Source organism: Bombus pascuorum, chromosome 9, assembly GCF_905332965.1.
Source record: "Bombus pascuorum chromosome 9, iyBomPasc1.1, whole genome shotgun sequence".
Taxonomy (NCBI): Eukaryota; Metazoa; Arthropoda; class Insecta; order Hymenoptera; family Apidae; genus Bombus; species Bombus pascuorum.
Window position 1 is genome coordinate 4,494,317 of NC_083496.1, and position 24,409 is coordinate 4,518,725.

General features: G+C 27.6%; 5 protein-coding genes across 7 annotated transcripts; 4 read left to right on the forward strand and 1 right to left on the reverse strand.

Moving 5' to 3' along the window:
• The first annotated feature begins 146 nt into the window (after window positions 1-146).
• On the forward strand, window positions 147-2,204 carry LOC132910495 (protein-serine O-palmitoleoyltransferase porcupine). Of its 2 annotated transcripts, none has more exons than XM_060966232.1 (6): window positions 147-473; window positions 558-750; window positions 839-1,055; window positions 1,135-1,241; window positions 1,312-1,514; window positions 1,615-2,204. In XM_060966232.1, the coding sequence occupies exons 1-6, from the start codon at window positions 251-253 to the stop codon at window positions 2,055-2,057; spliced, it is 1,386 nt and encodes a 461-aa protein (XP_060822215.1). In that variant the 5' UTR covers window positions 147-250; the 3' UTR covers window positions 2,058-2,204. The 2 variants fall into 2 exon arrangements, with proteins under 2 accessions (XP_060822215.1, XP_060822216.1); XM_060966233.1 differs by having other exon boundaries at window positions 1,348-1,514.
• Window positions 2,205-4,091: 1,887 nt separating this feature from the next.
• On the reverse strand, window positions 4,092-9,582 carry LOC132910491 (dual specificity protein phosphatase CDC14C-like). Of its 2 annotated transcripts, none has more exons than XM_060966227.1 (9): window positions 9,052-9,582; window positions 8,723-8,944; window positions 8,346-8,605; window positions 7,947-8,247; window positions 7,483-7,852; window positions 7,055-7,387; window positions 6,846-6,974; window positions 6,406-6,654; window positions 4,092-5,615 (listed from the first exon to the last, which is right to left on the reverse strand). In XM_060966227.1, exons 2-9 carry the CDS (start codon window positions 8,772-8,774, stop codon window positions 5,573-5,575), a joined length of 1,737 nt encoding a protein of 578 aa, XP_060822210.1. In that variant the 5' UTR covers window positions 8,775-8,944; window positions 9,052-9,582; the 3' UTR covers window positions 4,092-5,572. The 2 variants fall into 2 exon arrangements, with proteins under 2 accessions (XP_060822210.1, XP_060822209.1); XM_060966226.1 differs by having other exon boundaries at window positions 6,367-6,654; window positions 9,052-9,574.
• Window positions 9,583-10,659: 1,077 nt separating this feature from the next.
• On the forward strand, window positions 10,660-16,364 carry LOC132910489 (uncharacterized). The gene is made up of 3 exons (XM_060966224.1): window positions 10,660-14,860; window positions 14,932-15,213; window positions 15,293-16,364. Exons 1-3 carry the CDS (start codon window positions 10,881-10,883, stop codon window positions 15,870-15,872), a joined length of 4,842 nt encoding a protein of 1,613 aa, XP_060822207.1. The 5' UTR covers window positions 10,660-10,880; the 3' UTR covers window positions 15,873-16,364.
• A 444-nt stretch (window positions 16,365-16,808) lies between these two features.
• On the forward strand, window positions 16,809-20,170 carry LOC132910493 (cell division cycle protein 20 homolog). Its single transcript, XM_060966229.1, has 8 exons — window positions 16,809-17,199; window positions 17,284-17,420; window positions 17,553-17,644; window positions 17,729-18,020; window positions 18,098-18,395; window positions 18,455-18,771; window positions 18,874-19,640; window positions 19,727-20,170. The coding sequence occupies exons 1-7, from the start codon at window positions 17,087-17,089 to the stop codon at window positions 19,200-19,202; spliced, it is 1,578 nt and encodes a 525-aa protein (XP_060822212.1). The 5' UTR covers window positions 16,809-17,086; the 3' UTR covers window positions 19,203-19,640; window positions 19,727-20,170.
• A 105-nt stretch (window positions 20,171-20,275) lies between these two features.
• On the forward strand, window positions 20,276-24,405 carry LOC132910490 (protein inturned). The gene is made up of 11 exons (XM_060966225.1): window positions 20,276-20,717; window positions 20,803-21,106; window positions 21,192-21,464; window positions 21,563-21,634; window positions 21,712-21,968; window positions 22,056-22,145; window positions 22,225-22,567; window positions 22,635-22,969; window positions 23,059-23,387; window positions 23,517-23,683; window positions 23,769-24,405. Exons 1-11 carry the CDS (start codon window positions 20,560-20,562, stop codon window positions 24,252-24,254), a joined length of 2,814 nt encoding a protein of 937 aa, XP_060822208.1. The 5' UTR covers window positions 20,276-20,559; the 3' UTR covers window positions 24,255-24,405.
• The last annotated feature ends 4 nt before the right edge of the window (window positions 24,406-24,409 follow it).

The following is a 24,409-nucleotide window of genomic DNA, read 5'->3' on the forward strand; positions in this document are numbered from 1 at the left end:
AACAATTCGTCTAATAATTATTAATTAAAAAGAAAACTATATCAGAGCGTAGAAGTGATATTGAATAGGTTATTGTTGACATCAGGTATAAATTTTAAAGTTCTTAATAATGTTTAACTTAATATTTTATTTTTTTATTTTTATAGATATTACAATTAAATTATCATTTAATTAGAATAAATGAAATGGCATCACGATTGACATTAAATTGCTATAATAGTGAAACACCGGCAATTTCATTTCTGTTGTAATGGACGATGTAGAGGTTCCAATTTTTTACGACGATGAAGTTGATTTTGTGGAGCACGAATATTTACAAGATGTGGAATATGAATACGAATATGAAAATGTGGAAAGAGAAACGTTATTTGAATTATATCAATATTGTCTTCGACCTACTATTTATGATACAGTATCATATATATTGCCACTATTTATTTCTACTATAATATTTAGATTATGTGCATATTCTCGTAAGACATATTTTTATAAATGTACCTACGTATATGATAAAAAAATATAAAATTGGACAATTGATGTTTAATCTAATGTTGCAGGACATGTATCACATAGAACTTTTCATATATTATCAATGTTGATTGGTATATGTAATATTTATCGTTATGTAGCAGAATGTTTATATACATTACTAATACTTTGCACGATTTCATATATTACTTTACATATACCCAAAAAATATTGTAAATACATGGGCATATTTTTACCATCACTTTTTATTATAACATATTGGTAAGATTTAGGCAGTAACTACTTTAAATGTCAAAAATATATATGTATATGTAATCAATCTTCATCTATAATTTTTAACGTTTTTCAGTGAATTTACTATGTCATCTGTAGTATGGCATAAAATACGGAGTGTAGTAATGACTATGGCAATGAAAACGATTAGTATAGCAATAGACCGATCTGATACAAATGATTTACCTAACATCTTTGCCTATATGGGATATATGTTTTGTAGTGTCACTTGTCTCTTTGGCCCATGGATATCATTTAAAGATTATATATCAATACGTTACACAGCTCATCAAGTATGTACAATTGTTATTATTGTGGATGTCATATATTTGCTATGAATAAAATAAAAAATTTAATATTTCATAATTTTAGGATAAATGGTGGGTACTATATGCTATTCAGTATGTATTCTTATCCATTCTTTTTTTGTCTATTTCAAATTGTTGGGCACAATGGGTGATTGCAGAAACTTCTTGGAAGTTAGTAAATATTATTATATATATTATGTGTTATAATATGACAAGTTTTAATATACTTTCATATTTTTAGATGGTTATTAGCTTATAGAGATGCATTATCTTTCAGAATGTCTCATTACTTTATTTCATACATAGCATCCAGTTTATTATTACTAGGAGGATTTCCATCTGCATTAAGTACCGTAGTGAAACCACTAAAAATAGAATTACCACATTCACTTGTGCATGTTGTTATTTGTTGGAATATACCAATGCATTTTTGGCTAAAAACATGTATGTATGAACATCCAAACTATTCATGTAATTCATACATATTTAAGATTCTATCATTAATAATTTTGTAAATATTATATGTCTTTATATAAATTTTCAGATATATTCCGTCCCAGTATTAAATATTTGGGGAAGTTTGGAGCTGTAACAATGACATATTTAACGAGTGCCCTATTACATGGGTTAAATTTTCAGTTAGCGGCAGTTTTGCTTAGCCTTGGATTTTATACCTATGTAGAATTTCAATTTAGATATATGCTTGCTAATATTTTTGATGCATGTGTTGCATCAAAGCAGTGTACCAAATCTAAATGTACACATGCATATAACATTCACAATTCATGGTGGGTGCTTTTAATAAACATGATGTTTTCTGGACTATCAATTTTTCATCTAGCTTATTTAGGTCTTATGTTTGATACATCCGAGTTACAAGAAACAGGATATAGTTACATTCATACTATTGAAAAATGGTCTCAACTTGGATTTGCTAGCCATTGGGTAGTATTTGCTACATACTGCATATATTTTTTGATCAGATAGTACTAATTGTAAGCATATAAATATTTATTTGTTAAACACATTTCTAATAATGAACACTTAATATTGTTTTTTGTATCAGTAATTCATATACATCACATATATAACTTATTATATAACTAAATTTGAATATAAATGTTATTCTTTCTTTAATAATTGTAATATTCAACATAAGCCGAAAAGTATCTAATAGATTTTTGTAGGAATTATCAACATAAATGTGACAAGCACAAGAATTCTAAAAGTTGTAAAATAGGTAAAATACATGGTTTTTAGTCGTATTAATCATATAACAACTATAAAGTATATTTGAATGTAAGTGTACATAAAGCATAATATCAAATAATTAATAATAAATCTATATAACTAATAATATAATTAATATCAAGTAACGCTAAAAATCTTATGTATTGTTAAATAAGACATCAGTAACATATATTATGCTATCAAGCTGATGAATATTATTAAAATTCAACATAATTATAATAGCGAATAAAAGTATTTTTTCAATCAAAATACAATAATGTCGTATTTTAATTTTTATTGCTCACAATGTATCATACAATAAAGAATATTATGTTTGTAATATTATGACATAATGTGCTGTATATTGCATATAATTAGAAATACTAAAACAAAAATGTTTTAGAATTAGTTGTATCCTAGTTTTTAATAAAATATATGACAAATTTTGTATGCAATATCGAATTACGTATTTAAGGAAAAAGTTGAAATTATATGTTCATACATACCTATTTCCCCTTCTCTTCATTTCTCTTTCTCATATAACACACTACATACTAGCAGAACATTATTTATAAACCAAATGATAATCAATTAAAATAAAATACTAACTCTTGTACACATAAAGTTTCTCTAATATACTGCCGTGAGAGCATATTTTATGTTTTTAATATTAGCTGATCATAATATAATACATAATTCTATATTCAATTATATAATTTATAACTACAAAATTATACACGAAAATTTTATACACGAGAGATATTCATAATTTTTAATAATGAATCAATTTCTTTTTTCTAGTAATGATGTTTATAATCTATTCAATAACTTTTTAATTAATAAAAATGTACTTTCTTTTTAGCCTTAAATATTAATAACATACAATATGTTATTTTACATTAATAAAATATCTTTCCATTATATGTATATCAATAATATTTTTTCACGAAATGCGTCAATTTATTAAAATATTCATCAAATTTGTTTGTATATACACATTATATGTATATATACATATTATAAATTATGTATACAATTATATTTTTCTAAAAGATATCTGTAATTAAACCCTTCATATTTTCGACGTATTACATATTAGTACTGACATATTTACTAACTTGTATATATATTCTATTAATAAAAGGAATAAAACAATAATTCTATATAAATCGTACTATGTATCATGCATAATCATACACGAACACATTCCCTCATACGAGTATATTCAGTTATTGTTCTATTATCGACGCAATGATAAAGTTCGCGCAATTCTTTTTACATATTTAAAAACTTAGGGATACAATATTATTTTTATAGTATTATTAAGCATATTTTTCAAAATATACTCTTATCAAATTGAGATTTTCAAATGTAGAATAACATTATGTAGCAAAGAATACAGATAGCATTTAGTAAAGCAGTTTAAATAAAAATAGTAGACTATGAAGAAGTATAAAAGTTACGAAAAAATATTGATCAAGCTAGATATTTTGTTTTGTAATTACTGTTATAATTAATAACATCCAAAAGCAGTGATTTTTATCTAGAAAAAACAAAGCGTGAAAATATATAAACACTTATAACAGCAACAATTTATCACCTTATTTTTATATTTAACAGCATTTCCAATATTAAGCTTACATCCTCTATTTACACTCTATATAAGGCTACAAAATGAAGGTTAATACATATAACTGTATCCTCAGATTATTTGAAGAAATATAAAAGTTTAGAATTATTTTTAATTGGGTTTATATTAAACAAATGTAATAAAATTGTTAATGAACCAAATCGTTTTTTCAATATATTTTATTTCATTTGTTTAAACTATCTGTTTTTTTTCATGATAAGATATGATGACAAGAAGTTTGTATTGCAAAACAACAACTTTAATGATATTTTTGAAATCGGGTAGAAATAAATGACGTAATACTTTGCAACTCAACAACTTTGTTTCATATAACGGAGTCACACATTCATGTGCACCGGGGCTTAATCACATTTTCTATACGTTTTGTGTTAAAGACAATATAAAAAAGTAAAGATATAAAATAAGATAACCTGAAGACCCAGTTAAAATTGTTACATATCGTTAGTATAATTATACTGATCATATAACTTCATGTAATGTAGCACTTATATAAGTACTATACATAAATCGATCTCTCTTACATTAGGATTGCAATTTCTTATTAAAGAATACTATATAGAACAGTAATATGATTAGCACAATAACAAGTTTCTAAAATCTATCTAGTTACAAAATTTATAATCATCACAAAATGTTGTTTTAATTTAAAGTTTAAAAATCTATTTAGTATACATAATATTCTTTTATAATTCAAAAATTATATATTGGTGACTTTACCTTTTACATTAAGATAAATAAATTATGTTAATTGCATAGTTATAAGTAAGAATGCACATATTGGGATTTTAAGTTTCTATTCATTTCATTATTTTTCTTATTAAATGTAATAAAACTTATAGTTCGTAAGAATAATTGCTATGTAAATAAACATTAAAATCAAATTTAATAATTAATAATAATTCAAAATATCAAAAAAAAAGGAAATGATCATAAATGTTAATCGTTTTATACAAGTTTCTGTATATAAGTTCTTGATAACATATTGAAAAATGCTGATAACATGATTTAAAATAAATAAAAAAATTCTACATAATAGAGAAATTACCATTTTGACAATAGTTACTATTCTTTTAATAAAATCGAAGTTTGAATAAAATCAAGTAATACATAAATTTATATTAAAAGAGTAATAAGTAGACAAAGTGGAAATTTTCGAATTTAATTATTTGAAGATATTTATCCATAATATTATTTTTTCTGACCAGCAGAAAGATAACATAGTAAATCAAATTTGATAAAATCATATTATTATATTTTTATTTTATTTATCGTTCAATGTGTCGCGAAATAAGGAAGAATCTTTAAATGCCGCAAAGAGAAAAAATTGTATGATTATGAGAAACTTATAACCCAACGTTTCAAATATAAACATAAAATATAACTACAAGAAACCATACCTAAACAACCTACCAGTGAACCATAGAAAAAACCATGATAACAGCTGTAGATCTACTTGATCTTCATTGTTCGCGACAAAAACAACAATTGTTTGAATTGAAGATTGATGATTAGTATGATGTTTTTACTGAATGATTGAATTTAAACGATGAGATCTTCTGCGATGTCGAGGTGCTTGAGCTACCGGATTGTCTTCTCCGATGCCATTGAGAATATCGGTTAGTCATCTGATAAATGCAGTTTTATAACTTTTGGTCGTACGCGCACTGCAAGTCATAGAAAGAATAGAAGCAATTCGTTAGCCATTTTAGCGTTGCTTGTTATATAAGCTTTAATTGTACATTATTTAATTTCACAGAATAAATGGTAATTACATTTAACAAAAAGCTACTTAGATTCGTATTCTTTTAGTATTTAAACATGTTTTGTGTCAGTTTAGCAAAAAGTTCTTATGTATAAAAGTTAATAAATATAAGATTTCATTTTTAAAGTCTGATAGTCTCTTAACCTTTATACTGTGATTTGACTATGGTTGAAGATAATAACACAACAAATACAAAAAAGTTAAAAATTAAATTTTTTTCAGATTGAAACATTTCCAAGAGAGTTAAAAATATTAATTATGCAATGCGAAGGTTAAAAATTACTCTGTATGTTTTAAATAAATTAAATAAATTTCTTGTCAATACATGCATATTTTAAATTAATAAAAAATTTAAGCTGCATGCATATTGATGTTAATGACAAATGTAAGGTTTATATATATAGTTTTACATCTTTCTAAATACAAATATATACAATAAATTATGATTCCCAGATGAAGTAGACAATATATACAGCTAGTTATATGAAGTCTTGTTACAGTATTGTCTTATACAGTATTGTTCATTTTAAATATAGTATAATGTGGAAAAAAACTCATTTAAAAAGTGCAATCGAGAATTGTTTATGAAAAGAACTATATAACTGTTACTTAATTTGTTTAACCTTTTGAAAGTAACAGTTACAAAGACTTACTGTCTTAGAGAATGATAGCGATTTACTCGATCTGCAGACCTGAGGATCATATTCATGCCTCGCTGCGGTTGTGTTATCAAATTGTTTGCAGATGAATTTGTCGATTGTGTTTCTGTGATACAAGAAGTTTTGATACTGGCCCTTGTCACTGGTTTTGATACAGGCATCGTAGTAACACGAGTAGTGGAAGATGTGTTGTTGCTGATATTGTGGAGCCGTGTTGTTGGTTTAGTAGACTTAACACGAGGCGGAGATGGTTCACATGTACTGTTGACTAGCCAACTGTTTCTATAATTTTTAGTATAGACTTTACATAAATTATATGTTTATATACTTTTAAATAAGTTCGTATTTACTTTTATGACATTTATCAATTAAAATGCAAAGTAATCTAGCCAAAAGTGGAATGGGCAGAGAGATTAGTGTAAATAACTTGTGAATTTCTTCTTTTTTAATATATTGAATACATTTTAACTAACCTTTTAGCAATAGTTGTTGTAGTAGATCTAGGGAGAAGTCTTTTTGTAGAATCCTTCTCTTTACTTCCAGTTAATGTATTAATTGTATTTTTCTGAGTTCTTGTTTGTAATAATGACCTTAAGTAAGGACTGAAAGGATAATATTCATGTATTAACTACCACATTCTGTATATCCACAATAAGTTAAATTGTATTATTATGATTTTTACTTTACTACTGTTGATGGTCTAGTAGTTGTGTTAAGAGAAGTATGATTTGTTGGTAATCGTTTTCTTTTAGCTTTAATTTGATTTAATTTATCACCCTGAGTTAAGGTTGTATATTTAGTTGCGCTAGTGCTTGCATGATCATCTAATGTAATTCCATCCACGCAATGCATTATTCCCGAAACATTATCTTGCACCATATGAGCACTTTTTAAATTAGATAAGAATGATGTTTTCGGTCTACCAGTTATAGAATATATACCGTATTCATGAACTGGATTTCCATTCTGAGGTTGTAGTGGCTCTTTTAATAAAGAATGAAGATATGCTTCTTTCCTAAAATATAAAATTATTAATCTTTTGGTGTCAAAAGATAATACTATTTTTAAAACATAAGTTGTAAATATTGATATTTTAATAACGATGCACACTTCTCCAACCATTCCTGTTGATGTCCAATTACAGAACCTGGTCTACATATTCGTATCCATGCAATTGTTTCATGAGCTGTTAAGTGATAATGTTTCATAATGTAACAACCAATCAATGAACCTGTTCTACCAAGTCCTGCTCTACAGTGTACAGCAACAGCACCACTTGCATTCTCTGCTATTTTAAGAAATTGCCGCATGATTGAATCTGTTGGAGTTGAACCATCAATAAAAAACAAATCTTTATGATCAAATCCTGCATCTGTGAAGATTGAAGCATCATAAATTTTTTTATTAAGACGTATAATTGTAGTTACATTATTGTAATGGAAATATGTAAAATATGATTCTGGTGCATGAAGTGGATATCCTGTAAAAAAGAAAAAAAATAAAATTAATAAATTATAGAAATGTAGAAAAGAATCATAGGTAGAATAGGTAAATTTATTTAAAACTTAACTTACCATTTTCTATTTTAAATTTAGCGTAAGGACCACAAAATGCTATAAATTTACCAGGAACAATCCAATTTAAATCTCCATTTTCAACTCTTTCAAAATATTCATATTCTTTAACACAAAAATCTTGAAAATTAAAAAATCCAAGTTTGTGGCACTTATATATGGCACTAAGACATTCAATCAAAGATATTTCAAACCAAGGTGTACCAACAGAAGCATCCCGAAACATTATAAATGATGGGCTGTCAGGACTACTATTTAAGCAATTATATGCTTCTTCTGCTGTACGTTTACAATATAATATCTAAAAAATGTATACTAATGAATCTTATTTTTCTGAATATGTATAATAGATATATGTGAATTAACAATGTGAATGAAACTAATATAATAACATCTTACTGCATAACTTCCTATAAGAAAAGCAGCATTGACTCTTTTTGGTGGATCCATTGTTGTATAATGCACGATCTTTTTTCTTCTAAGAGTTACTGCTTTAAGTTTTTTATTAACCTTTTGACAATAATGATATAACATAGCAAGATTCAGTGGACCAAAATCATCATAGAAATTTTCATAGATTAATTCATCATCGATACTGAAATAATGGATGTTTGGAGTACTCTTTGGCTTTGTCCTCAATGTTATAAAATATAATCGATCTACAACATAAGTAAAAAAACATAAGTGATACTTTAAAAACATTTAAATAATACATTATTTGACATAAATTAAGTACTATAATAGTATATTATCGTATACTTTTTTTAATTTCTTACCTTTTATAAACTCAGATGCACATACTAGTAAGTCATTTGTATCCTCCATCATTGGTTCTTATTTATTATCTGATATTGTGAATACCAACTGAGTAAGCCTGTCATCAGCGTAACCGATATAAGAAAGGATACAATTTAATTAACACAATCAGAGATCATAAATATAAACACACAGAAGGTTAGAATAGGTGTAGTAAAGGTAAACTGGATCCATCTAAGTACCTACACACGGTTACATTTGCATGGTATGTGTAATACAAACGAATTTATAATTATTATGCCGTACGCGAAAATACGATATGTACTATATTAAAAAAATGTTTACTTACCTATGCGACCGTTACAAGATTCAAACTTGGTCAATGAAGAAATAATGATGGCTGATCAGTTACGTTGTCGAGTTCTTCCGGTTATATTGTATATTCAAATATACAATATTTCATAAGTATCATGCAACTTCTTTTTACTATTCAAATATAACCATTTTATAAAATATCAGCAAGATGTTTATTTTGTATATATATTAACATCATTACCCCCTATAAAAACGAAAAGTACTTTTCAAATACACTGCCATTTTCGTTGCCTTGTAATATCAAACTTTGATGACGACGTACGAATTCAATGTCTAGAACAAGAAACATTGTAGACGTTCACTAGTACTACAAATGTCTCATATAATATTTAAAAACTCTGAAGTTAATATACAATTACTGTTACATGTTTATAGCACAATTACGTCGTGATGATTTTCAGTCTTTATTTGGTGAGGACTAAATGATTATTTCATTAATTAGAAAACAGCGTACTCTATTAAATAAAAATTCCCTACATTTTCCATAGTCACGCTATTATTTGAAATGAAGTTGACTTTATGCTTATCGATATATACATAAGGTGCACAAAATTTTAAATCGTCTATATATATACGAAACCTACATCTTCAATCTTCTTCGTTAGTTTAATCATCACTAGAATCTTCTTCATCCGGTAGAAATGATACGACAAGAAGAAAATTGGAGTTCAAAAGCCAGGAAATAAACTGTTCAGAAAATTTTATGTTTAATTATTATCAAACGTACTAAATTAGTAATTTCTCAAGAAATGTACTGTAGATAGTTGATCTTAATCAGTTCACGCTTTAAAAATAAATAACTCATAAATTTTTTTGAGAACGTATTCTCTTTTCTTGACTGACATGTTATACAATGTTATCAAGTACCATGATGGAACATTTTCATCTCGACTGGAGATAGAATCAGTCTGGAGGTAGAATGAAGCCAAGAAGAGGAGGAGGATTCTAGATTCAGGGAGGATCAAAGCAGAAACGTCAATAAAGAGAATTTTTCTGCATCGTAAACAATTAACATCTCAAAATTACTTTTTTAAAAGTTATTTTTGCATTCTAATAGACGTTTTCAATTTTTCACTTATTTTGTCAAGTAGAGCGGTTCAATGCTTAATAACGTGGTACACTACATGTGGAATAACTCTTAAATAATACTATATATAAATTATCATTAGTCCTTTTTGAATTTGAATTAAATTAATTTATATTTATATCGTTCACAATGCATTTTATCTAAAGAATGTTTACGTATTATCATGTTTTTATATTAAGTTATATGTTTAAACGAAAACGTGAAACAATTATTATAACCAATCGCTGTGATAATCTTTTCTGGTAGTGTAATAAATCACAAGCATAATTTAGCTCTAACCAGTTATTATAACCACGATCATTTAAACACGTCTCGGCATTTGCTAGAAAAAACTGTTCGAAAATTGAGCCATGAAAAATCAACATGGAAGATCAACGAAGTTTGCGTTTTTGCTAGACAGACAGAGATGAGTAGAGTATCTCTGTCTCTGTGCAAGAGATTCATAGCACGTCACGCATGCGCAGAACGCGAATCTTCTTGTCTTCCATTTTGATTTTTTATAACTAGTCACCGCTCAGTTTTCGGACGGTTTTCGCTAGCTTTTGTAGAGATGAAATTTTCTCTCTTCTTTTGGTATATGAGTGTTGAGACCTGTTTATGTGATTATGACTATAGCTACGTTAGACATGCCACCGTTAGTAACTAGAAGACGTTCGTAATTTGGAATAACGGTTTTGACATTCACTGAATGAAATTTGGGCAGGAGAGGAGAAAAGATGGAGTGTGAAGAAGACATTCAGAGGGATATATTTTCGTCAGAACGTATGATTTCGAAAACATTTATATTTTCTGAACCACATGTACTTAGTCCTCCTAGACCTGTTAACTCTGGGATTAATTTTGAACAAATATCAGATGCAGCCAATATTAGGAGAAATTTATTTACCTTTGCTATGCCAATTTTAGCAACGCAATCTAATAATCAAGATATATCCGCTCTTCAATCGGACATATATGAAAAGCAATATAAGCCGAAAATATCAAGAAATTATTACAAACCAGCTGTTAATGTATTTGCTCAAGCACTTAAAGATACTGCAATGTTTGAGCAGTTAAAAAGAAATTCCAGGTCACAAGTTACTAAAATTAATCCAGAAAATTCAATAACATGCACAAATGTACCTCAATCATTACTTACAAAAGCAACAGCAAAACGATATTTTATTCAATTTGGGAATCTTTTAAAAATTACTATTCGTCCCAGAAAACAAATAATTACTGTTATTTATACTACTAAGGAAGAAGCAAATATAGCTTATAGTAAAAGTGGTGAATATTTGGGAGAAAAATTTAGTGTAGAATGGACAAAATTATCTGTTCCACCAAAATCTCCTACAAAAAAGAAAGATTTACAAAAAAACAAGATTTACAATGTATCACAAATTGTATCTAATTTTTTTAAATCATCTGACGATGAAATTAAATCAGAGTTAGATGCTATGACAAATCTTGAGCATAATCTACATAGTAGAAATAATTTTGATGAGACTTTGGCTAAAAGACATAAAATATTACAGTCGAAAAGTATGTCAAAGTCATTTACAAGATTAGAGAAAACATCTGCAAAAGCTGAAAAACTTAAAGCTGAAAGTCAAATATCTGATTTATTACCAAATGCTACTATTGAAGAATTACAAAATATAATTCAACAACCTGCATATACCTCTGAAGACAAGTATAAGGTATTAGAAGCAAGAGATCGACTTATAAGGATGAGACAAATTAAATCACATACATTAGCAGCAGCTAAAGTAATGATTGGAACATGTCCTGATATGTGTCCTGAAAAAGAACGTTTAATGCGTGAGTCAAAAAGACAAGTGGCATTGTATGAACAACTTGAAATCAATGAATATAGAATAAATCACATGGTTGCAATTAAACAATATTCTAGATCTTCTGCAGATCAAGAAGAACCAATGGCACATGAATTGAGACCAGTAAAATCTTTAAAAATGACTATGAGTTATTTACTTCACGAGATAGTAAATCTTTGTGACCAACAGGGTACAAACTTGGGAGAATGGTATCATTTTTTATGGGATAGAACAAGAGGAATTAGGAAAGATATAACACAGCAAGAGCTATGTTGTATTGATAGTGTAGAGTTAGTTGAACAATGTGCTAGGTTTCATATAATATGTTCAGAGAGACTTTGTGCAGAACAACCATCTGTTTTTGATAAAAAAATTAATTCTGATAATTTAACAAAATGTTTACAATCATTAAAGTACATGTATCATGATTTAAGAGTAAAAGAAATTACCTGTAAAAATGAACCTGAATTTCGGGCATATATTGTTTTATTGAATTTAAACAATGGCAATTTTATGTGGGATTTGCAAAGACTACCAAACAACATACAGAAATCATCAGAAGTCCAGTTTGCATTAGATATATATTTTGCTCTTGAGTCTAATAATTATTATAAATTTTTTAAACTTGTTCAGAAAACTACATATTTAAATGCATGCATCTTACTTAGATATTTTTATCAAGTGAGATTAAAAGCATTATCAGTATTAGTCAAGGCTTATTGCAGGACTGCATCGACAGCATATCCATTATATGAATTAATAGATATTTTAGGTTTTGAGGATGAAAATGAAGCTATATATTTTTGTAAACAAGTGGGATTAAATGTTTCAGAAGATGGCTTATATGTATTATTGAACAGACATAACTTTACCATGCCTGTATTACATATAAAACAAAAAAGAGCATGCAATTTAATAGACTCTAAAAGAACTATGCAACATTTATCTATTGGAGAATGTATAGCAGGAGGAAAAATGCCAGAAAAAGCTTATAAGTATCACAAACCTCACAATAGTTTTGATTCACATGGTTACTTAATGCCTGATTCTATTAATGCAGAAGATCAAAATAAAAGTATCGTTTCTTCATCAACTGATCCATATGAGTTTATAGATGAAGATATAATGCACACTGAACAATCTATATCAAAGTCTGAGAAAAGTCAAAATAATAATGAAAATGTGCTTACTACTGAACACACAATTACATTAAAGACTGTTTCAACCACTGAAGGTAATACAAATTTTTTAACCATGAAATCCAATACTAATACCTTCTGTGTCTCTAAATCTCAGACACAAATGAATAAATTTCAAACAAATACAAATTCAGAATTAATAACGTCAAAGATAGGAAATCAGAAAGATTCAAGGATATTTAGTTTTGTATCAGCACCACAATCAAATGAATCTTCCATTTTGTCTAATGTATCGAATGTAACACCAACAACTTCTAAAACTTCTAATTTATTCTCCAAGCAATTTGAACCCCCATTAAACAATGATATTGCAACAGTTACAAATAAAAGCATATTTTCAGGGATGTCACAAGGAAATATATATATGAAAAGTCCTACATCTTCCACAGTATTTTCTAATACATACTCGAATTTACAAACTATTTCAAAATCACCAAACATTGTAAATCCTGTAACTCTCATGGGTAAAACTATACCAAATGAAACGTCAAATATCTTTGTAAAAAGGCAAGTTCCACAAGAAGAAAAAACTGAAAAGTTAAAATTAGAAGAACAAGAATCCATTAAAAGGACGCAGCAGATTAATGATATTGCACAAGACATATTAAATACTTTAGAAACAGAACTGGTACAAACACATTGTTCTGCTATAGTAAAGGAAGAAACAGATAAAATATATATTTACAACACGTTTAGTGAGGATATCAGTAATGAAATTTTTAATGAGGTAACTTCTGAAATTTGTGATAATTTGTTAGAGAAGGAAATTGTTAATGCACGAAAATTACATGAAATATCAGAGAAAATAAAAAATAGAGTAATTGTAAAATATTTCAATAAATGGAGATTTAATGCATTGAAGAAAAAACAACAAAGAACAGCATTAGAAAATACACCTGTGTGGTTGCAAAAACATACTAGTGAACAATGTGCAAAATTATTGTACACTACGGAACAAGATTTAGTTATTAGAAGCATGTGCAAAAAACACAATGAGATAAGAGATATTAAATATTATTCTGAATCTTTAGCACCAATTACTATTATAATCTACATTGGTATTAAAGAACACTTGAAATCTTTAAACATTGACATACATTTCAACTGTTATTGGAAATTAATTATTTCTTGGCCAAACTTACATAACAAAACAATTTTATGGCATTATAAAAAAATAATGAATCAGTATCTTTGTCCTGAAGATTATTCTGCAGATCCTATTATAAAATTGTATCAACCAAATCAAAGTGAAACATTACACATTTGCATTAGACATTTTGAAGGCCTGATTAGTAATCATCATTTAATAGGATCAGATGCTCTTTTATTTACAGCAGATGCTTCTGAAGAAGTTAAATTTATTTTAAAACGCTTAACAAAAATTGTGTTATCCAGAGACAGGCTGATGCCTATACCACTTGTATTTCTTATTTTGGGTGACTCAACATTTCAAACTCAAAATAAGGAAATTATTTCTACTTTAGAACAATTTTTGAAATCTGGATATCTGTCAGTGTACACAATCATACACGAAAAAAATTTAAATGAGAAAACAATTTTAGATTTAACACAAAATGCAATTCTTTGGTTGGCCATTAATAAATCACCTCAGAATCCACTAGAAATGGATTATTTACAAAATATTTATAATACTTGTTTAACAGAAGACTTATGGCTAAGGTATTGTAATTAAAGAATATTAATTATTATAAATCTATGTAATTTTTTATAACATTTTGTAATTTTTACAGAATATATGATAATTCGTTCTTCAATGAAAAATTATTACATGCTCTGGAGAAGCCTAAATTTATAATTGATTTACATAACGAAGCAGTTTCTCATGTAATAGACATAATCTTAGACCCTGAATCTTTTATGTATACAAAATTTGCCCCAGAGTTTAGAAAGTTCGTTAAAAATCAGTATATGATGCCATGTAGTTATGAACACTTTGATGATGTTTGGAAAAGTGAAGAGTATAAAGCAAAATTAGAAACAGTAATGTCTAACTTTAAGTTGCCTCAGTGGAAGTAAGTAGTATCATAAATATTTTATATTATATTTAATACTGTTTACATATTTAATTCAATTTATTAATATGTATTCTAGGTATCCATGGCCTATAAATAATAGTATCATATTTCGCCAAAATATGACAAATTATTGTCAAGAAGCATTATTTACTTCTGCTGGTGATGAAATATCTGGTAATATATTAAGTAATTTGTTTATTACAACTGGAATTTCAACTGTGTCGAATTTTATCGATGTATTGTTATATATTATTAAGCAAAAAATATATCTTCTTCCTAAAGATTTGAAAGTAATTTACAATAAGAATTATATGAAATGTTTTCGAACTTTACCATGGTGGTTAAAGTCTAATCTATTAACCGAATATAAAATTGTATCAAAAAATATTAATGTTCAAGAGACTGAAAAAGAAAATAAGAAAACAATCGATATTAATGAACCAATGGTAAAGAAACGGAAGTTAAATAAATTTCAAGAAAACAAGTATGAACTTGAACCATTAGCAACGTTTTGTGAAAATAGTCGTAGTCAAGTAATGGAAGTACATAATATTTCAAAAAAAATTGAAAATCGTTTGAAGGAGCATCAAGAACAAAGCTATTTATTTGAAGAAAAGTTAAAGAATGCTTTGTTAAATGAAACGAAGTATGTGTAATAAGTTGTAATGTATAGAAAAGTTAAAATTATTTTTATCTTTAAAAATATCTACAATATTTCAGAAACTATGTTTATAGTATTATATAAATAACAATGTATTCATGTATATAAGTAATATATAGAACAAGACTGGAAATATTGTCATAGTAATGTAGTAGATATATTGTATAGTGCAGAGAAAGTGTGATTCCTTATGTAAAAATAAATCAAAATGTGTAAATAATAATTTTTTTACTAAAGGTTTAGTTTCCGAGAAAATCGATTTTGCATTTGCCCTATCTTTTATATTATAGCTAAGATATGATTCAGATAGATAAGATAGTACACAATAAATTTTCAACATCAACTTCCTTGAAAACTTTTTTGGATATTAAGCATCTTTTCCGAATAGAATGTATATGTAATAAGTGTGAATAAAGTAAAAATATTTAAAAACTGTAAAATAATTCTGGAATTATAAAAATACATACACTTTATAATGTCTTACATATGTTCTCGTTGTGGTTATTTATAGATTAATATAAAAATTAAAAAATTAATGTATTTGCATAAATAGAAATTGACTGATTTTTATTTGTTTTCCTATATTTCATAAAATAATCATATAATTTACAATCTTATAACAGTTCCAATTTATAAAGCAATTTTTATAATTAAAATAATAATATGAATTTCAATTTGAATTTTCAGTAACTTTTATATTACATCTTTTTTTGTAAAAACTTTTATATATTTAATTTAAATCTAAATATATTATATGCGTACACATAAAAAATATAAATAATCGTAAATTTATTTCAAATTATTTTCTGTTCAATAAAGTTGATTACTGTTCTATGTTCATGGTGGTTCATTCTTGAAAATGCTCCTTGATTCGTAGTGCGGCCTCTATTGGAGAATCATTATACAAAGACTTTTAAATTTTAACGGACTTTGTAAATATTGAGTACCTTTAGCTAGTACTTATTTACTCATTCGTTTAAAATCCATTAAGTTGTGTGAATGGAGAATTTGGAGTTTCTTAGCGTGGCATTATAATATTTTTTCATAATTCTATATATTAATGCTTCTTTTCGTTTTACAAATAAATTTGTCGTTTAATAAATCTTAACTAGAAGTCTAATAACTTAATTGCTTAAAATGCAATAATATTATAAAGTATTTCATATTTTTAAATTAAATTTTTATTGGTTAGTTTTAAATATTTTCATAATGTCTCACTTAAAATATATGAAAGAAATAAATAATTTAACTCGCATGGATGAAACTATTAAGGGGCCACTACCGCGTTGGCAGAAAAAATGTTTAGAAACATCAAATTCCAGGTACTACTTTATTAATTCATATTTATTTTATTATTAGAAGTAAAATAAAATATATTTTATTACTAAAATAATTCATGTATACAGTGTCAACCTTAGTATTAATTCATCAAGAAAAATTACAAACGGATCATTTGCAAATAGTACTACAGGAAAAACACCAACGAAAAAGAGTGATGCTCGAATGAAGAAAACACCATCTAAAACTTCTAAGAAATCTCCAAGTATGAAGTCACTTTTATAGTTTAGGATATCTATAATATAGAACTAGAGTAACTGTTGTCATACATATATAAATAATATATAATGATATATAGAAACAGTTCTACATAGTTTTTTAAATACTATCTAATTAGGTCGTGCTTCTACACCAGCTAAGACACCCAGTGGTGGTGATAGATTTATTCCTTCAAGAGCAACTACTAATTTTGATCTTAGTTATTATAAGGTACATGGATATTATTTAATATAAATTTTATTATTTTGATATAGTAGATAGCAATATTTTAAATATAAAATCTTTCAATTTCAGATTCAACAACAACCAAATACAGAAAAAAATGAAGAGAAAGTAGACAATATAAGCCCTTCCAAAAGGGAAATGCAGCGACTCATGGGAGAAAATTTACATGGTGGTGATATTAATCAGATGAGAGTTTTGTCTTATCAAAATAAAGCACCAGCCCCTCCAGAGGGTTATCAAAATCCATTGCGTGTTGTGTATAGCCAAAGTAAAACACCAGCAAGCATAAAAGCTTCTACAAGATATATACCACAAACTCCTGATAGAATACTGGATGCTCCAGAAATTGTTGACGATTATTGTAATATATGTTCAATATATAGATATGTTTAATATATATTGTTACCATACAATCATAAAAATTTGGAAACATTTCAGATTTAAATTTAATTGATTGGTCAGAAAATAATATTCTGGCTGTAGCATTAGGTGCTAGTGTATATTTATGGAATGCAGCAACTGGGACTATTGAACAGTTACTTGAATTAAGTGGCAATGATTATGTTTGTTCTGTTGCATGGATTCAAGAAGGTCCCTATTTAGCTGTAGGTACTACAGTGGGAAATACAGAATTATGGGATTGTAGTCAAATAAAAAGAGTACGTGTAATGAATGGTCATGCGGCCAGAGTAGGTTCTCTTTCTTGGAATTCACATGTTTTGACGAGTGGTTGCAGGTATGAAATTTCATAATACATATCTCGATGACAGAATTTTAATTATACCTTTTATATAGAGCAGGACAAATAGTGCACCATGATGTTAGGCAAAGGGATCATTTAATATCAACAATTAATGCACATGCCCAAGAAGTATGTGGTTTGAAGTGGTCACCTGATGGAAAGTATTTAGCAAGTGGTGGTAATGATAATATGCTTCAAATATGGCCATCAATCTCTGTACAAAGTCATACAAACACACAACCAATTTATTCATTAAATCAACATCAAGCTGCTGTAAAAGCACTTGCATGGTGTCCTTGGCAGAATAATATTCTTGCTAGTGGAGGTGGTACTGCTGATAGAACTATTCGATTTTGGAATTGTAATACAGGTGAAGAAAGCATCAATTGTGTATATTCATTGTACCAACAAACCAACAGTAACAAAAATTGTATTGAAATCAAAAATCTTTTTACAAATATTTATTCAACAGGTGCATGTTTAAATATGGTAGATACGAAGTCACAAGTATGTTCTTTGCTTTGGTCTACAACGTATAAGGAGATTGTATCTGGTCATGGATATGCACAGAATCAGTTAACAATTTGGAAATACCCCGCAATGACGAAGGTCGCAGAACTTACAGGTCATTCTAGTCGCGTTCTACATTTAGCAATGTCTCCAGATGGTACTACAATACTTAGTGCAGGAGCTGATGAAACCTTAAGATTATGGAAATGTTTCCTACCTGATCCACACAAGAAGAAAGATACAAATGAAATAAAATCTGTTGCGTCTAGACTTAAGCAATCGATTCGATAATATTTTTATACTAACAGGCGAAGTAATTTACTTCTATATATTACTTCTTAATCAAATAAATGACTAATGACTCGTATTTTAATAAATGTGAAAATTAGTGATATAATTTTTTATGTTATTATTTATTTTTTTATTAATATATTTAAAATAAAAAGTCAATATTCATAACTTAAAATCCCGTCGCAAAATGGTTGTTACCCACGTGCACTTATGTATAGACAGCGACTCCACTATTTAGACGAATCATGGATAGAAATCAAAATGGCGTCAAAGTAAGGTGTAAAATACACTAAGAAGCTCAACTTTACATATATATAACTTTGGAGCTGTAGATTCTTAAAATTAAGACTTGCATTTTTGGATTCTATGCATTGAAAACTAATAATATATAAATAAAAGCCAATAAGTTAATGTTCTCTAAACTGAAATAAAGCCAAAGTATATTTGAAACATTGAGTATCTGAAATAAGTATCGAAATATTTTTAAATTAGAGATTTAGTTTAGTTTCTTTTTCTTCTTTCAGGTCAGTAATTGAAAAAAGCATAACATTGAAAAGAACTTCTTGCCTTTATCTTTTGGCATCTTTTTACCTTTTTCTTTGTCTTTGGTTGATTTATATTTTTAAGTGGCTTCCGAATCATCAGAAACCGCGTTAAAAATAAGTACAATACAACTACGAAGAAATGGAGTTGCAGAGGTGCCAGTTAAAAATCGACCGGAACTCGGATTCAAATCGCGGGGAAGGGCCGAGAATTGAAGAGTGAGAGCTGCTCGGTTACGAGTTACGAATCCAAAACTCCAGCCCTAGCCCAGTTCCAACCGTGTTAGCACGGTTCTTTTAGTTTATATGCTGTTTTTGTAAAAACATTTGACATGAAATGAAATGCATAACATTATTGAAATTTTGATTCTTTTTAATTAGACTGTAAAAAATTGGCAAAAAGAAAAATATAGTAAATAATAAACTCTTTTGTTTAATTTATTCTCATATCATGTACATCCTAAATTCTTTCTACTGCTAGCTAAAGATGAAAGTGTAGTAAATCTCCCCACCTTTCGAGTGCCGACGCCGACATTAAACTTCACAAATCATCTCTTCAGAAAAATGATTTAATTAAACAAGCATAGGTAGTTTGTGTTAAAATAGAATATAGCGATAGTTTAGATACCTTTTCTTTAAAACTTAATATTAAATCGTTAATATAATCTCTTTTTTTATCAAATAAATTTAAATATAGTATATAAGCTATTGTATAAACAGAGAGAAAATACTAAAGATTTAACAACAGTTTTCTTGGTAAATCTGCCCTGAAAACATTTTCTTTATATAAATCTTCATAATTGGTTTTAAAAGAAATGGATGAAGGAAATTCTAAAAATGTGTCATTGAAATCACAATGTAAATATATTGATCAAATGTTTTCTTCAGAAAATGTGAAAGATGATAATGAACATGATTGGTGGGCAAGTGATAGTGGATCAAGTACTGGTTCATATTATTCAGATACAGATAGGTAACTAACTTTTTAGCCGTTTTTATATTATTAGAATATACCATTATTATACAATTTTACAATTGTTATAAATTGTTATATGTAGTTCCACAGCAGAGTGGGAATCGGAAATTAACTCTAACGGAGAACTGATTTATATAGAATCTTTAGTAGACAATATAAATGATGAACAATTTTCATTCAATGAAACAAAACTTGATTCTCAGCCAGAATTGATACGGCGACGTAGTACTAGAGCTGGAAAACTTATGCGACTTATAAGACGTAAGGAAAGTAAACGTTTGAGTACAAGGAATAAAAAAGGCAATTTCAATATCACAGTAAACAATATTGGAAATTCGGGAAAAGATGGAACTACAATTAAAGAAGTTACTTTTAGAGATTTTCAAGTAAACAATTGCAATTAAAATTTGTACATTCCCAATAATAATAATAATATATTTTATATAAAAATTTATTTTGTGAATTTTGCAGGCAGGTGAAATTCGTGAAGTTATACTATGGGTTGATCCAGATAGACGACATAAACTGGGAAGAAGAGCCACATTGTGTGAAGCATATTTTGGAATTATCCCAGGTGTCTTTTCAGACAAAACACGTATCATGGTTGCTGGATTTATACCAGATGGAGAAGCAATGAAAAATAAAAATATTAAAATTGGAGATTGGCTACGAAGTGTGAATTCAAATAATGTTACATATCAAAATTTGGATCATATATTATCTGAAATAACTGTTTCAACAAATGTAAGAATTAAAATTTAGTACATATCATAAATTTATATTGTTATTATCATGTGAAATATAAAATACTTTATCATAATCAATTTTCATTTTTTGTTTAGGTAACATTAGAATTACAAAGAGTTGCAGGTGTTGATGTTACAGCAACATTGTCTGGATTAAACTGTCCTAAAGTAATTACAATTTTAGATAATATATATATAATTTAGAGAATTTATAGAACTGAAAGCATGATGTCTTCTGTTATTAGCAATCTGTATTGGTACAAAGACTGTTGAATAAAGAGGAAAGTAAAGATTTAATGCATTCAATAGTAGATTATCCACTTGGTGTATTATATCTACAAACCACAGAACTTTCAGAAGTGGGACCTGAACTACAAGGTGTTTTATATGCATTTCCTCGGTCCGAAAGCAAAAATATGCATTCTATTTTGTGCACAGCAAGAGGAGCTTTTATAACCCTTAATCATTTACTACCAGGAATTGGAGGCCTACAACCTACAAGGTATAATTGAATAGTTTTATTACTCCATATAAATACATAATCTTTATAACATATATGCAATCACATTTTATAGTACAACTTTTATAGTACAACAATACAGATAGCAGAAGAGGAAATTCATGTTGTATACACGCCACGAAATGATGAACTATTTTTAATGGCATTACCAAAAAAATGGTAGACTATAATTTATATAACAATAAATGAATATAAATATACATATGTTTTTGGTTTAAATTGTCTTTAATATTTCTAGTTGTAGCCTTGAAGAAGCTGTCAATTTATCATGTGATATAGTGAGAACATTAGAATTTGCATATCAGTCACTGAAAAAATGTTTCACACTTGAAGAAACTCATTCTTCTTTAGATCATTTCTTTATTTTAGTTATTGAACGATTGTTAGACATAAAGAGTTATGCAAACAATGCAGGATTAACCACTTCATGTATGGAGATTCATAATGATATTGAAAGTATGGAAAGTTACAAATTTACAAGCACCTTTTCAGTTGCCAATTTTATAGAGTTATCAAGAGATGCACAAATTCAAATTGATGCAGCTTTAAGTGAAATGGAAGCCATGGATTACAGAGATTGGGTATGTATTGTATACTAAAATAATAAGAGAAAATAAATAACGATGAAAAATAATATTATGCATTTAGAATGAAGATCCTATGGACTGTCAAAGGTTGTATACAATTTTGGGTAGTTGTATTTATCACAAACATTATCTTCTTGGATCTCATTTAACACACAGTGATTTAATTGAAGTAGAATCTTATCTTAGGCAAAACTGTATTTTAAATTTGATAAATAACGAACCTGTAAAGAGTCTTGTTATTTGGAAAAAAGTATATCCTTCTTCATGTAATCGTAACGACATAGAAAACAAAAATAATCAACCATTCGTTCTCAATGGAAAATGGTACTTACTCGTTGTTGGTTATGGACATGATTTATTAGCAGTTCTTCTAGAATCTGGTGGATGTACTGCAAAGTAATTTTTTATAGCATCTATTATAATTTTTATTGGCTTAGTCATTCTCTTAAAACTTTTGTATGCATCATTTATAAATGTTTCTATAGATGCAGCGAAACTATAGGTCCAGATATATTTTATGTAGAAGAAGCTCAGGAGACTTTAAAGCATATACAAAAAATAGGGGTAACAACATTAGCAGCTAAATGGATTTCATCAAATACTAGACCTGAAGTAATAACTTATGAAGATCCTGTGCCTGTAAAACCATCATCTAGTATCGCGGAGAATATTTTAGGTCTCATAAAATCAACAGATGTGCAAAATTTATCTGTCAAACCACCTCATACTTTAAGTATTAACAAAAGATCTCAAGAAATACCTTCAATTTTAAAAAAACGTAATACAGAAGAATGTCCTGTAATTTTAGGATCAGGTAAATAAAATTATTTGTTTTTATTATTTTCAATTATGTAGTATACATATAGTATACATGCAATGATATGTATTATATAATATACATGTGATATAAATTTAAAAAAAATACAATTTTATCCTACTTTAGTATACTCTTTGCATACGTCAGAGGATTCATTAAGTCAAGGAACTGGTGGAATTAGTGAAATAAGCGATGAAGCATTGCCTATATTAGGAAGACGAGCGACAAGAGAGAAAATTGTTAGTAGATCAAGATATTCTGATGATAGCGATTCTGATCTTGATGTGTATAAGGTAATCAATATAATAAATTTATTGAAATATTTGTTCTCCATTATTCTGTTATCTTAGACAATTCACATAAGGTATATTATTGTAGAATGATTGCCGAATGTTAAATATGGACATATCTAATATAAGAGAAAATTTATTAAATCAAGCTGAATATTTAGTACCAAAGGTATTGACAGTGGGTGATAAGAATTATTTATATCATTATATACATTTGGATATGATTGAAGGAATTCTTCTATCCTCAAACCCACTAGAACATTTAGCAAAAAATCCTAATTTCCTTATTAATTTTAATAAATGTGTTCATATTATTCATAAATTGCTACATAATACAGTAAGATTTAAAACTATGTTAAACTCAGATGTGGACAAAACTGTCATTAATAAGAGTTTAATTGCTGTTAAGGAGCATGGAGTGTTATTTGAATGGGAAAATTTAACTTATTGGGTTGTTGGTCGACTATATACAACTCCCCATCCAAAGGAGTTGTATGTATGTTATCAGGATTCTGCACCACAAAATTTAATTGAAATAGCATTTAAGTTACATTCATTACACACGCTAACATAAGTTTTAGTTCTTTTAAAACATCTTCATTTTGTAAAATTTAAAATAACCAATAACATTTTACTATTTTATTAATGTAAAATATTTGATTTAAAAAAGACAAATTTTTTTCTTTAGGTATTTTAATTGGTTTTTTATTCATATCTTAAGAGATTTTA

Coding starts and splice junctions, on each gene's coding strand:
- LOC132910495 (XM_060966232.1), top strand. CDS start 251: ATGGACGATGTAGAGGTTCCAATTTTTTACGACGATGAAGTTGATTTT. Junction 1,056..1,134: donor TACGTTACACAGCTCATCAA/GTATGTACAATT, acceptor TCATAATTTTAG/GATAAATGGTGGGTACTATA. Junction 1,515..1,614: donor GCATTTTTGGCTAAAAACAT/GTATGTATGAAC, acceptor ATAAATTTTCAG/ATATATTCCGTCCCAGTATT.
- LOC132910491 (XM_060966226.1), bottom strand. CDS start 8,774: ATGATGGAGGATACAAATGACTTACTAGTATGTGCATCTGAGTTTATA. Junction 8,606..8,722: donor TGCATCTGAGTTTATAAAAG/GTAAGAAATTAA, acceptor CTTATGTTGTAG/ATCGATTATATTTTATAACA. Junction 7,853..7,946: donor TAAATTTAAAATAGAAAATG/GTAAGTTAAGTT, acceptor TCTTTTTTACAG/GATATCCACTTCATGCACCA.
- LOC132910489 (XM_060966224.1), top strand. CDS start 10,881: ATGGAGTGTGAAGAAGACATTCAGAGGGATATATTTTCGTCAGAACGT. Junction 14,861..14,931: donor ACAGAAGACTTATGGCTAAG/GTATTGTAATTA, acceptor TAATTTTTACAG/AATATATGATAATTCGTTCT. Junction 15,214..15,292: donor TTTAAGTTGCCTCAGTGGAA/GTAAGTAGTATC, acceptor TATGTATTCTAG/GTATCCATGGCCTATAAATA.
- LOC132910493 (XM_060966229.1), top strand. CDS start 17,087: ATGTCTCACTTAAAATATATGAAAGAAATAAATAATTTAACTCGCATG. Junction 17,421..17,552: donor AACTTCTAAGAAATCTCCAA/GTATGAAGTCAC, acceptor CTATCTAATTAG/GTCGTGCTTCTACACCAGCT. Junction 17,645..17,728: donor TTGATCTTAGTTATTATAAG/GTACATGGATAT, acceptor TTTCAATTTCAG/ATTCAACAACAACCAAATAC.
- LOC132910490 (XM_060966225.1), top strand. CDS start 20,560: ATGGATGAAGGAAATTCTAAAAATGTGTCATTGAAATCACAATGTAAA. Junction 21,465..21,562: donor AAATAACTGTTTCAACAAAT/GTAAGAATTAAA, acceptor TTTTTTGTTTAG/GTAACATTAGAATTACAAAG. Junction 22,146..22,224: donor ATGGCATTACCAAAAAAATG/GTAGACTATAAT, acceptor TAATATTTCTAG/TTGTAGCCTTGAAGAAGCTG.